Genomic DNA, 13,601 nt, shown 5'->3' on the forward strand with positions numbered 1-13,601 from the left:
TCGCGGTTGTTAGCTGGGGCGAAGCATTGCTACAACAACAACACCAACAACAACAACAATCTTTCAATGGAACTGTCATATCAACCGCTATGGTTCCATGAAACCAAAACGATCGCTGTAAAAGAAGGAAACAAAAATTGTTTCCTTAAATAGTATCGATTCTATTTATTTTTACATATTTTCTTAAATAAAATCCCCATCTAAAACCATAAACACTCCTCTTAGGCAATGAATTCATATGGAATTGGTGCCAATAGAATCGGTTCCTCAATCTTTTTAACAAAGTGCGCTTTCTTTGGTGGCGCTGGCTGACGTTTCAAATTCACATAAACACCCTTTGCCTTGGCTTCCTTCAATTTCAACTCGTTCTCCTTGACGCGACGCAAAAAATCCTCACGACACTTTGAGTGATGAACATGTTCAATACGTACATTGATACGTTTTGGTAGAATTTTACCGCGTACACGTTTGTTTACAATAACACCAACAGCGTGTGGAGTAACATTGTATACACGACCAGTTTTGCCGTGATATGCCTTGTAGGGCATGCCCTTTTGTACAGCACCATGACCTTTAATATCTACAATATCGCCGTTTTTGAAAACACGCATGTATGTGGATAGCGGGATGGTTCCATGCTTGCGGAAGGGGCGCGAGAACATGTCTCGGGTGCCGCGACGATAACCCTTTGAGTTAGTCATATTGTCGGTTTCCTGTAAAATACGCAATTCATTGTGTGAGCATATTAAATGTGTTTATGTACATTTGTGCAATATTTTCAATTGTAAATTTGTTGAAATAGAGCACTTTTTCACGAAAAATTCACCAACCTTTGGAAAATAATGGCCACGCGGTCCAAGATGAAGTAGAAAAAGAAAGTGTTGCCAGCCGAAATAGATGTCAAATCTGACAGTTCGAATTTTTGACATATTCGAGTAACATTGGGTGTGTTCGGTAACAGACCAATCTATATATTTTTTTTAATTGATTGATTTATTTATTCAGTAATAATAGCCGAGTTTTTTTGTTAACGTTTGCGCGTGAAAAAAAACGCCTATCCTCGCTTAGATAATGCTTAGGAGACCCATCTAGCGGCAGTGGTTAAATAACTAGCTACAGCCACAGGGTGTACCGAAAAGCGGAGACACAATCCTCTGATGGCCATAGAGTATAACATATACAGCTCAATTCTAAACGAAAATTCCGTGCGAGTTTTTTCCCTTCTCCCATGCCTCGTATTCTAAATAAAAATTCTTTGAGTTTTTTCACTTCTCCCTTTGCTCCTATTCTGAACAATGTTCGAAAAAGCGGAAACCGGTTATGGGAGAAAAGTAGGTATTATGAATGTGAGGGAGAGGGAGATTTCTCTGCCATTTCATAGAAGTTTTTTCACTTGTTAAATTAAAGGGAATGCATCAAAATAGTTAAAGGAAATTGGTTCTTTTAAGAAAGAACACTTATTTGTACAAATTTGTGCTAAAATATGTATTTACATTCTACCACAATATTCTCACTGTTAATACAACAACAACCACAATATTCTTTATTTTAAGTCGAAAAGTATATCATAAGCAACGGAAGAGCTCTTTGTATATTTGATGCAGCCATCCAGAAATTGCGCAAGGATTTTTAAGAAGGCTTAACTAGGTTTTGGCATATGATGAAAGACTAATTCAACTCGACTTGGCCACCAGAAAATAGTTTTGCTGAATGAAAGCAGGCAACTACGGCGGATTTGTGTTATCCGCCGTCTTCTTCTTCTTATGCTCCTCAGTTGATGTTGCTGTGGCAATTCGTTACTCATTTCAATGAATACCACATGAAATGCAATACTATGCCTTGTTTATAATCAGCCCTATTCTGCATTTCGACTTGGATTGGAATTCTTTCGATTTGGCAATTTTGGTATTCTGTGTTCCAATCTCTTTCGATCCAACTTCGAATCGTTCGATTTTGCGTATTCTGCATTTCGATCGTAGTTCCGTTTTTCTAAGTTGCAAATTAGTTGGCGGAAAAATATTTTCTTTTTAGTTTTTTATTAATTTATAACAGAATTTTAACAAAAATGTAAGTAAAACTTGTTAAGAAACGTAGAAAGCTTGATGATGATTGTTTTTTATGTTTCCAGGTCAAAAACAACATATCGATGTCGAAGTCCTTGGACGTATTTGCCCCGGAAAATTATCTAACACATACTTGAAAGCATCCTTGTTAAGTCAAAAGTTTTTTTGAACCTAAATAAGAAAATAAGTCATTAAACTTTACCACTTTTAAGTTCAATTTCTTACAATTCGTCACTCATCTCAAATGGATTACGCAAATCTCGCAATATTTGCCTTTCCATTCTCGCCTGGCAATTTTCGTATGCGTTGTTTTCCAACTCTATAAATAATGCCGCGGCTATTGATTCCATTATAATAGACATCTATAATTTGTGTCTGTTCGTTGGGTCCAGTTATATGCCAAAGCAAGCTGTCGGCGTAGAGGAAGGTGAAGTGAAAACGTAAACAATCCTTGCGGAAAGAATAAATAAACCTTTATAAAGTACTTTAGTCTAGTGCAATGAAATTAGCATCCATAAAATTCACAAAATGTCAACTATATTCGTGCAGGAATCCGTTTTAACAAAACTTGGTGGCCATGGCAGGGAATTGGTCAAAAGAACGACAAAAACACACTTACAATTATGAAAGCACTTCACTCAAAAAAATATAACACTGCGGCAATATATTCTTTTGCTTTTTTTTGTACAAAATGGCGTGGATAATAAAATATAAACGTTTTTCAGTGTTTTTTACAAATTTTCTTTATTTTATTTTGTTCCAATGTTCACACATACCGTACGAACAGCTGATTTCGAAAAATCATTTGCTCTTCCTCTTCTCTTTACGATTCCGTCGTAATGCAGAATACCAAACTTCGATTAAAGCGGAGCGTAGAACGGGAACGTAATCGAAATGCAGAATAGGGGTGATTTTATTGCTTAATTTCAAACAAATTCGCAACAATAAATAAACTTTTCTATTTTTTAAACAAAATAAGAAATGCGCAACGAAATTTCAATTGACAGAACAGCTGACTTCGAAAATTCGAAATTCCTATTCCCCAATTATTCTTCTCCTTAGGAGAAAAGAATTGGAGGAATTTTTCCGCGGGAATAAAAAAATCCGCGAGAACAAAATTCCGCGAGAATATTTAGAATGGTGTGATAGCTAAATCAGTTGCGATGAATTGTGGACACACATAGAATACATAGAATTAGTGTAGAGGGTGAAACAAAAACACATATTTCAGTTACACCTGAGTATAATGCGTATTGAAATTTAGTAGTACACATTTTATGCGCAGCAATTTCAGAGGTGTATTTAAAGTTTGACGCTTAGCAGTCCATATAAAGTTTAAGCGGATAGACGTTTACGTGTAAAAAAAACACGGCTAATATTACCGTAAATTAAAATATTAAATACTGGATATATTTCATTTTAAATTAGTGATAACTATTTTCGTTTTTTATGTTCGATGCCATTGAATTAAATAAGTTTAGTCCTTTGTAGAATAAGCTAGTTTGGGCCGCTGAAGTTGTGTGGCGCTGGAGTCTGAAATTGTTCACGTTCCTTAGGTTGTACGGTTGTACGGTTGGACTTCGCCAACGTATATAATTTTCTCTTGTATGCATTTTGCGGTTTGCCCCGTTTTGGCTTTGTAAATAAACGCTAGGGTATTGATGCTTAACCACCGAAGTGCAGCATAAAATTCACAGGCGTGTATTTATTGTATCTTAGCAAGCATCGCATAGCTTTATTCTGTAATTTTTGTAACCTTACAATATGGCTGTTGTTATGGTAACGCATTTACGATGGAAGCAGTAAGGAAGGCGGTCGGCATGATTTTGTGGTGCACAGTGGCTAGTCATTGTCGGCTGGGGCGGGTCCTTGCCAACCTTACTGTTCCTGCGCCATAAACAGAAAAAAATTCCTATCATGCCTATCAAAACCAAGATCTGTCAATTCAAAAAAAAAACGACAGGAGCGCAGAGGCCGACTCAAAACGCTTATAAATTCAAAATAAAACAACATCCGGCCGAACCGGATGTCACGGACAGACCGTTGACATTCAAAATCTAAATTCAAAAAAATTCAAAAAAAAAAAAACTGACGCAAGAACAAAATTACCGAACCGGACATGACCGGTTACTACTCTGAAATCAAAATTCAAAAGAAACTGCTGAAAATAAAATAAAAGACCCAAAAGGAAAATAAACAAAAAGGGCCGAATATATATAGGGGCGCCGCGGGTGGTGTTGCGACGCCCGGTGCTATGCCTACCCTCAAAATCCATGGCCACCGTCGCACCTAAAATTCCGGTGGCTCCTTACTTGGTTTACCCTATGCCTTCTAAATCATTGGCGACGCCAGCATTCCCATATTATTAACAACTTTTATTCAAAATTCATTATTACTACTAACATAGCTTTCTCTTTTTTCTTTTACTTCTTACTACAAGGGTTTAGAATATATTTAAGCTTATAAATAATTTTTTCTTTAAAAAAAATGTATAGCAATCAAAAAGGCTATATATGTAATAAAATAAAAATATACTATATATGTAATAAAAAAATCTTTTTTTTCTTCAGAAATTTGGATAAATGCCCTTTTCTCTTTTTTTTTTTTGTTTTACAAATGTATCTTAGGGCTGTACAGTTTGGATACAACTTCTGATAATTGGGGCCCCCTTACAAAATTAATAGTTGTTGTATTAAACGTACTTTGAGTTTAACGGAACATCATTTCGGTATTACACATAGTATAATGACAGTAATATGTACTATGCACTAGGAAATTTGTTATAAACACAACTAGGACTAAACTTGGGGCAAATCCTACCCCTCAAAAAATATTGTTTCACAAGCTCAAGTCAAACGTAAGCTTTTAGATTCACCCGCATTTAGATTCACCCGATTAGTTAACCCGCATTACTTGTTATTTGCGTCTCTCAATATAGAGTTAATGCATTTTACTGATAATGCAACTGAACTTGAATTACCAATAAAACTTTATTACTTACCGAAACAATATCAACACTTTTGCCCACTCCAAAATCATATTCGCCACGATGGCATCAATTAAAAAAAAATGTAATAGTAAAATTCTACCACAACGCAAAGCAAATTTTAATACCTGAAACACCTTTTTCTTTGTTTCACAGGCAGTATAAATTGCACACCTATGACCATTAAAATATGCTTTGTTTGTGTTGGTTAAAATTTCTTTTCAGTATGCAACAACTTGAACGTACAATAAGAATTGCTTCTTTTCCTTTTAACTTTTCATTTCCTCCGGTCATTGTGCATATTGCATTCGTATTCACATTTGCTTTGATTCTACAATAGGGTGATAGCCCTAAATTCGAGTATGGTGGTACAGTAACATTACATAATGTTGCGGAGTCAAAAATATAATTTTAAAAGATAGGGTTAAGGCTACCAATACATAACTTTAGTTCAGTAGTGGAACGAACTCACCGCTTTAACCGCTGATGTTCGTTATCGCAATTGGAATGCCCGCAGGCCTATACTCGCTGCCCTGTGATCGTCATGGTAGCTGGTTTATTGTAGCCCGTCTGGTCGTAGCTGATACGGGTTGTGCTAGTATTGTTATAGCCGGGATGGACGCAGCCAATAAGGATGCGCTAGTAGTATTATTGCCGGTATGAACGCAGCTAATAAGAATGCGGCTAGTATTTGGGTCGGTGGTACCGCCTGTTGTTGGTGTTATCATTAGTGGCCGCAAGCCTATGTACGTGGTCCCGCTACGTGCGTTGCAACTGGTGTGGCGGTACGTCTGATGGTTGTTGCGCTCGTGGTTGCGCTTATGAAGGAGTTGGGGGAGGTACTACTGATGGTGATGCCCGTGGTAATAGTAGGCACCGTTGGTGGCGGTTGGCGCTGTGGTCCGAGGTGACCAAATGACCCAGGTGGCGATAAAGCTTCGTGCTGGCCTTTACGCCGGTGGTAGTGTCCTCACTAGGTTAAGATTTATTACCACCCAATTTTTTTACATTTGCTGCGCTGCATACAATTGCCACTTGAACATGCCTAATGGTTGATAGGTTAAATGCAAATCTAATTCTGGCGTTGTTTCATTGATGGGAAAATGTTCACGTTGTAAGTTCCAATAATCATTTATAAACACACTAGGTAAATACGTTTTACCACCATCATCCTTTTTGGTGTCGATCTGGCCGGAAACTCGGCGATTTTTCACGATTTTTATTTCTTACCAAAATTTTTTTTATCGTTCTTCGTGTGTATGCAGCCGGAAACTTTTTTTCTTTCTTCCGCTAGTGATGGCAGGTCTGTCTTTTCTTGTTTTCAATATTTTTTTTTTATCGCCACTTTCGCCACATCGCTAGGTGTGTTCGCGTGAACACGCTCCCAAGTGGATCGTAGCCGTAGACCGTAGCAGCAGATCGTAACAAACCTGCTTCGCTTTGGAGACCTGACGATGAAGCGAACAGGAAACCGGATCATCTGTGGGAAGCTACTGCCAGGGATCTTCGACGACAAGCAACGTGGGGCACGACTCACCCCTGAGATAATAGTCTCAAAGTCCTACTACGAAGCTAGCCGGGCAACATAGGTCCATCAAAAAAAAACTAAGTCAGGTTGGGAATTAATTCTGTTTCCTAGTTTAAAAGGGCTTTGCGGCAATTAGACATTGGTTATGGAGAACTCGTCAAAACTCCGAAAGATGATTTCTAGTGGGTATCGGTCCCACAGGAATGCAAAACAAAAAGTGTAGACATTTTGATCTGGAGAACTCGTTCAAATTCCGAAAGGCTAGTCCGACCTAAGCGTGGACTGCCAGTGTGTTCACGGTCCTCGGTGAGTACGCGCGTGAACATCCTATGAGGTCAGTGCTCGGGGAGAATACTGGGCGAGATGTCCCCGACCGCCAAAACGCCCAGACAAAAAAAAGTCCGATTGGTAGATAAAAAAAAGATCAAATTGTAATTTAGCAAAAGAAACGCCCTTGTTGGTTCATTGCGGACGAATGTCCGAAGCATGGAAGCGACCTATCAATTTCCCGTTTAGGTTCTCGAGATCATACAATGCATTGCCTATTTTTCGGAGCACACGACACTTAAGGTATTTCGGCAGGAATTTGGCGTTAATACCCTGTTTAAAGTTACTTGAGGCAAAGTTTCTTCGGAAAACTTCCTGACCTTCCTTGTAGTTGACTTGCCTAGAGCGCTTGTTATAGGTGGTTACTCCCCTATCCTTAGCCTGATCTAAATTTTTACGGATTTGCTCACGAATATTAGTCAACTTGTCAGTTCTGCTTACTATCGTAACTTGGTCTTCCCGAAGGCTGCCGAGCATCGCTAAAATTTTATACGTTGCGGCATGTTGGACCATATTTTGGCCATATAATGCAAAGTATGGAGAACACTGAATCGCCGTATGAAAATCACTTCTCAAGACTGATAAAATTTCGGGTATATGCTTATCCCAATCGGTATGGTCAGGTTTATCTTTCAGGAAAATCCTAATCTTCGAAACAATCTCTCTATTAACGCGCTCGGATGCGTTTGCTTGGGGAGAATATAACCCCGTCCTCACGTGCGTCACTCCGTAATTTGCAAAAAATTGGTTCATTTCCTTCGAGATAAACTGTTTACCATTGTCACTGTGAATAAACTCAGGGACCCCTATAGCCGGCAAAATTTCTGAAGCGAAGTAATTTACAACGTTGGTGGCTCTCTGCATGGGCTTTAGCCAAACGTATTTTGAAAAATGGTCTAGTACTATGAAAAGAAATTGATTTCGCCGCTTAGATCTCGGATACGGCCCTAGAAAGTCGCAATATAACCGCTGAAATGGCCTTTCGGATTCAAAGGTACTCCCTATAGGTGGTCTCGACTGCTGATTGGTGGGTTTTACCGTTTTGCAGGTGTCACAACGCTGGACGTAGTCCCTGACGTCCTTAGCCTGCTGCGGCCAGAAGTACTTCTGCCTAACACGTTCTAAGGTTTTCTGCCATCCGCCATGGTAACTCCGGTTAGCGTCATGTGCTAATCTCACTGCTTCCTCAGTCAACCCTTTTGGCAACCATAAACGCCACAGCGAGTCTTCTTCCCCTTCCATCCCCTTACGAAACTTAACTCTTTTGAAAATTACACCGTCCACCACTCGTAAATCCGGAAGTGATTCCTCGTTTTCGGTGACGGTCCGAATTAAGTCTAAATATTCGTTGCTGCTAAATTCGGGAGAGACTAAATCCAATTCTCCGGGTGTGGTAGTGAAAGACAACTCATCGGCATCAAAACGCGACAGCGCGTCTGGTACTACATTCAGGGTGCCCTTACGATGTTCCATTCTAAAGTCGTATCTTTGCAGTAAGAGTGACCATCTCGCCAACCTCCAGCTCAAGTCTTTTTGTGTCATCAACCACTTGAGACTGGAGTGGTCCGTAATAATCCGAAAAGGTAATCCTTCGACATAGGGTCGGAAACGCTTCACGCTGATTATGGCTGCAAGACATTCCAGCTCGGTTACTGTATAATTGCGTTGAGCATTATTCAGCTTTTTCGACACGAATGCGATTGGATGCTCAGCGCCCTCATCATCGACCTGGAACAACACTCCGCCAACACCTATTTTGGAAGCGTCGCATTGTATTACGAATTCCCTTGAAAAGTCTGGTTGGGCCAAGACAGGGGCGGAACTCAAAGCTACTTTTAGCTTTTCGAAGGCATCTATAGCTTCAGAGGTAAGCTTGAACGGGCCTGCTGACTTACGTAGACAGTCGGTCAAGGGACCTGCCAAGTCAGCAAAATTGGTAATAAACGCCCTATACCAATTCGCCATGCCCACAAACCTACGCACTTGCCGAGGGGATTTAGGGATCGGGAAGTTTTGCATTGCTTCTACTTTACCCGGATCCACTTTCAGACACCCGCTGCCTATCAAGTATCCTAAGTAGCGTATTTCCTTCTGACAAAATTTACTTTTTTCCACGTTTATTGTCAGCCCTGCGTCTCTCAAACATTGGGCCACTTCCGCTAGCAATTTCAGGTGGTCTTCAAAATTTGTACTACACACCATTAGATCATCTAGGTAGACGAAGACATTCTCTCGCAGACGCGAAGGGATTGCCTTGTCCATCAGCCTACTCATAGTCTGCGGTCCATTGCACAGACCAAATGGCATCACCTTGAAGTGGTACAGAGGCCTCCCCGGAACTGCGAAGGCTGTTTTTTTCTTAGAGGACTCTGTCAATTTGATCTGGAAAAACGCGTCCTTCAGATCAATGCCACTAATAAAATGCGTATCCTTCAGTCTGCTCAATAAGCCGTTGATATGAGGCAGGGGGTATGAGTCCTTCTTAGTCACCGCGTTGACCTTCCTCGAATCTATGCACAGCCTAACTTTACCTGGTTTCCGGACCAGTACTACAGGACTACACCACGGGGAGTTGGATTCTTCTATAACTCCTAATTCGAGTAACCTGTCTAGTTCTCTATAAGCTTCGGCTTGCCTCGGTGGCGAAAGAGGGAAATGTTTGCTTTTTATAGGTACAGCATCACCGGTGTCGATGTGATGCTCCACTAATTTGGTTTGCCCTAGGCCTAATTTCTCGTATGAAGGAAACGTCTCGATGACCTTTTGTAATTCTAATTTCCGGTCTGGTGACAATTCATGGAGGTTAAGTTCCTCTTCCTTTTCGAGCCTAATCTCTAAACACTCTACGCTCGGGAATATTTCGGGAGCTAACGCCTAAAATTGTTTGCTTGTTGCCGCCCGCGGTATATACGAACGCGTGTAAGGGCTGATATTCGAAGCCGTTATCCTCTAGGAATTCTACTCCATTTTTCCCTAAGATGGAGACGTTGGCTCCCGAGTCCAACAACCCTACAAGAAAACTATCTTTAATTTTAGCCTTTACTAAAGGCCTTTCGTCCTCTGTAAGCGTTAACGTGGTGGCTTGCAGCAGTCTACGCTCCTGTACTCTCCTGTGGTATCTCTTCCTACACTTCAAAATATTTTCCGAACCGGGTAGTGTTCAAAAATGGTATGTCTTATTTGTTCATACCTATGTTCCCTTTCTTCTAGGTTTGGTGAAAGTTGCGTCTGGCAAGCGACATCCCTATGCCGGCGTCGCAGAACTTTAGTCTGCTCGCCCATCGCCGGTGAAGACGTTTGACTCTCGGCTTCAGAACTATTCGAACTGTCCGTACTGTCAGGGTAAGTTATTATCACTTTTGAGGGCTCTTCTGCCAGGGTACTACTGCACCTCGGAAGCGTATCACCTCCATGCAGAGATTCGCCCTCTGGTTCAGCGCACGGGACGACGCCTCGAGCACTGGCTGATGTGGGAGCTATGAAGCCGAACGAGGTTCCCCCGCCTTCTCGCTCGGGTACTGGTTTCCCTGCCTGCGATGGTCCCTAGGGCATTTAGGAGTAAATACACCCTTATACCCACATTTAAAACAAAAAGGATTTTTTATGGGTTCCTCACAATATATATAGGTGTGCCACATTCCCTGGCAATTCCAGCATTGGATTCCCGAATAGTTCGGTCTTCTGTTGCGTCGATATTCCAGCGCCTCTATCTGCGGATCCATCTCGCCGTCTTCGTTTTCCATCCTCATGTCCGGGGTTGTCACGCGTGCTTCGCTTACATGCCGTCCTGGGTAAGTGGCTCCCAGCAGCTTGCTTTCTTTCAGCACTTGCTCACCTCTGCGTGCTACATCGCGTAGATCATGAAGGGTCCTTACGTCCGCATTAAAAAGCATTAGCTTAAGGCAACTGTTGACGTTCCTTTTTATTATGTCAATCAGTAAAAGCTCCCACATTGGCTCTCTTAAGCGCGCGTTCAAGGAGATTATGTCCGTGTGAAACACGTCATAACACTCACTTGCTTTTTGCTTCCGCATGCAGATCTCCATCATGATCTCGTAGTCAGTTTTCAAAGTGCCAAACTCTCTTTTCAATGAGTAGCACAAAAAGGCATAAGTCGCGTTTGGGTTTTGTTTGGTGAATAGCCAGTACCACTCATCGGCTCGTCCAGAAAGGAACAAGTGGAAACTAGCCATTATTTGTTCGTCAGTGCATTGTGTGCGCTCACACAAGGTGTTCAGTTTAAAAAGGAAATCGGCCACGCTCCCAGTGCCGTCGAACGAGATTTTCCACTCCTGCGGCTTCACTACTATGTTGCTCGGAGCAGGGTATATTGGCGGTACTACCGTTGGAAATGGGTTACGGTCCATCCTACTTGCGTTCCTGTTTTGCTGATTTGATTGCTGCGCGGATTCGAGAGCGGCGTTGAGCTGGTCCATATTGGTTCTAATTGACCCCATCTCTCTCCGCATTTCCTCCTGCGAAGCCTGGAACAGCTGGTGTAGCACGTCCACTCACAAGCCTCCACGAGTGGTTTCTCCCTGCATTCCTAGGGTATTCGTCCGATCACTTGTAGCGTCCCCAAAATTTCCCGTCTCCTGATTTGGTGGTAAAGCACCAGCTCCTTCGGGTGCATAGATCGATGCATTGGTTATTAGCCCCGAGATATCATGCGCGTTTAATACGGGCGCGTTCAATTGGCTGTTGCTTCCCGGTCTGTCCAATTTTTCGCGAGGGTCAGTCAGGTCCGGGCCCATATTCGGCCCCGCGGGATCTACATATGGTCTACCTACTGGGGTGTGCACCACCAAGGGACGCCTTGCCTTGGGGAAAGCCCCCTATTACTACCGCCCCGGTTCTGGCTCCCACGGAAGCTTCCCGCACTCCCAAACGGAGTAGTTCGGCCCGGTTGGCCGTACGACTGCTCGCGTGACATAATAATTAAAAAAAAAATTTATTTGTTAGGTCGTAGTTTGTTAAATCCTAGTATTCGGAGAAAGGCTTTTATTTACTGCCAAACGTAAGGCCGTTAGGGGTTAGGTAAAAGGTCTGAACTCACCCCCCTTCCACCCTATATTTAAGGCGAGGATTTGTCAAAAAAAAAATGTGTATATATATACATATGCGAGAAAAAAAAATTTTGTGCGGAAAAAAATCGTGCGAGCACGTATTATTGTCCTTTGTTCGACTATCGTATCGACCAAGAAATTCAAAGCTGGGAAAAAAAGTAGTTAGCAAAATATACAATATAGGTGGTGATGGGAATGCTGACATCCCATCATTAGAAGGCAGCAGGGTTACAGAAAAAAAACACAGATACATTCATGCATGTCCCTAGTGCTCCCAACCGCCATGCGAGGGGGTCTTAAGGCCCCCCTCCGAGACTGGTTGGGGCCACTAGGGTCCGCTCCAGGCACACACGGGTCGGTCTCAACACGCCCAGCCGCAACGCAGGGGCAGTCTCCAGTGGCTCGCCCCTGGGACTGGTTGGGGGTGTTGAGGCCTCGTCCATTCTTACCGGACACCCCTCCTGCCTCCGCCGCAATGGGTGGAGCGGTTTCGGAGCCGCTCCCCCAGTCTGGTGGGCCATGAAAGGGTGCCGCTGTGGATCCCAGCTCACCCCGTCATAATCCAGGTGGTATTCTAAACTATCACCTGGGACGTGGAATATTTTAAACATTAAAAGAAAAAAAATCCCAATTTAGCGGACAAAATATTTCCAAAGCCGACTACGGACAACATTCCGGCAAACTAAAATCCCTTATTACAAAAAAAACTAAGTGCGTTCAGCACTGCCTCTTCGGGTGAATACAAAAATCCGGAGGACTGACGTGAAGTCCCGTGACCCCTTCGGCCACTGCCCCCGATGACCAGCCCGAACAACCTGGTCCGTCCAACCATCCCACCGCAACGTAGGTGGCAGCTCCTGTGGCTGCTCACTCGGACTGGTGGGATGGTCAACTTCACAGGTTGACCCGACTGACCCCCGCGGCCAGCGCCTCAGGAGCCCCGTTGGGCGCCATCTGTTATGGTAACGCATTTACGATGGAAGCAGTAAGGAAGGCGGTTGGCATGATTTTGTGGTGCACAGTGACTAGTCATTGTCGGCTGGGGCGGGTCCTTGCCAACCTTACTGTTCCTGCGCCATAAACAGAAAAAAATTCCTATCATGCCTATCAAAACCAAGATCTGTCAATTCAGAAAAAAAAACCACAGGAGCGCAGAGACCGACTCAAAACGCTTATAAATTCAAAATAAAACAACATCCGGCCGAACCGGATGTCACGGACAGACCGTTGACATTCAAAATCTAAATTCAAAAAAAAACTGACGCAAGAAAAAAATTACCGAACCGGACATGGCCGGTTACTATATAAGGGCGCCGCGGGTGGTGTTGCGACGCCCGGTGCTATGCCCACCCTCAAAATCCATGGCCACCGTCGCACCTAAAATTCCGGTGGCCCCTTACCTGGTTTACCCTATGCCTTCTAAATCATTGGCGACGCAAGCATTCCCATATTATTAACAACTTTTATTCAAAATTCATTATTACTACTAACATAGCTTTCTCTTTTTTTTTCTTTTACTTCTTACTACAAGGGCTTAGAATATATTTAAGCTTATAAATAATTTTTTCTTTAAAAAAAATTTATAGCAATCAAAAAGGCTATATATGTAATAAAATAAAAATATACTATAT

At 42.4% G+C, this 13,601-nt stretch overlaps 1 protein-coding gene and 2 long non-coding RNA genes across 4 annotated transcripts in view; 1 reads left to right on the forward strand and 2 right to left on the reverse strand.

Moving 5' to 3' along the window:
- The window catches only part of LOC137239599 (uncharacterized), a 384,448-nt gene that overhangs the window by 7,498 nt on the left and 363,349 nt on the right, over nucleotides 1-13,601 (forward strand). The gene's annotated exons all lie outside the window — the stretch shown is intronic.
- RpL21 (ribosomal protein L21) lies at nucleotides 138-913 on the reverse strand. Its single transcript, XM_067769445.1, has 2 exons — nucleotides 831-913; nucleotides 138-713 (listed from the first exon to the last, which is right to left on the reverse strand). The coding sequence occupies exon 2, from the start codon at nucleotides 699-701 to the stop codon at nucleotides 222-224; it is 480 nt and encodes a 159-aa protein (XP_067625546.1). The 5' UTR covers nucleotides 702-713; nucleotides 831-913; the 3' UTR covers nucleotides 138-221.
- Nucleotides 1,862-2,912, reverse strand: LOC137242073 (uncharacterized). The gene is made up of 3 exons (XR_010950073.1): nucleotides 2,683-2,912; nucleotides 2,289-2,382; nucleotides 1,862-2,234 (listed from the first exon to the last, which is right to left on the reverse strand). It is a non-coding gene; the product is annotated as an uncharacterized lncRNA (long non-coding RNA).

The sequence above is a fragment of the Eurosta solidaginis genome, chromosome 2, assembly GCF_040869045.1.
Source record: "Eurosta solidaginis isolate ZX-2024a chromosome 2, ASM4086904v1, whole genome shotgun sequence".
NCBI classification, from domain to species: domain Eukaryota; kingdom Metazoa; phylum Arthropoda; class Insecta; order Diptera; family Tephritidae; genus Eurosta; species Eurosta solidaginis.

What these genes read in the sequence shown, in the direction of transcription:
- RpL21 (XM_067769445.1), bottom strand. Translation starts at nt 701, where the DNA reads ATGACTAACTCAAAGGGTTATCGTCGCGGCACCCGAGACATGTTCTCG.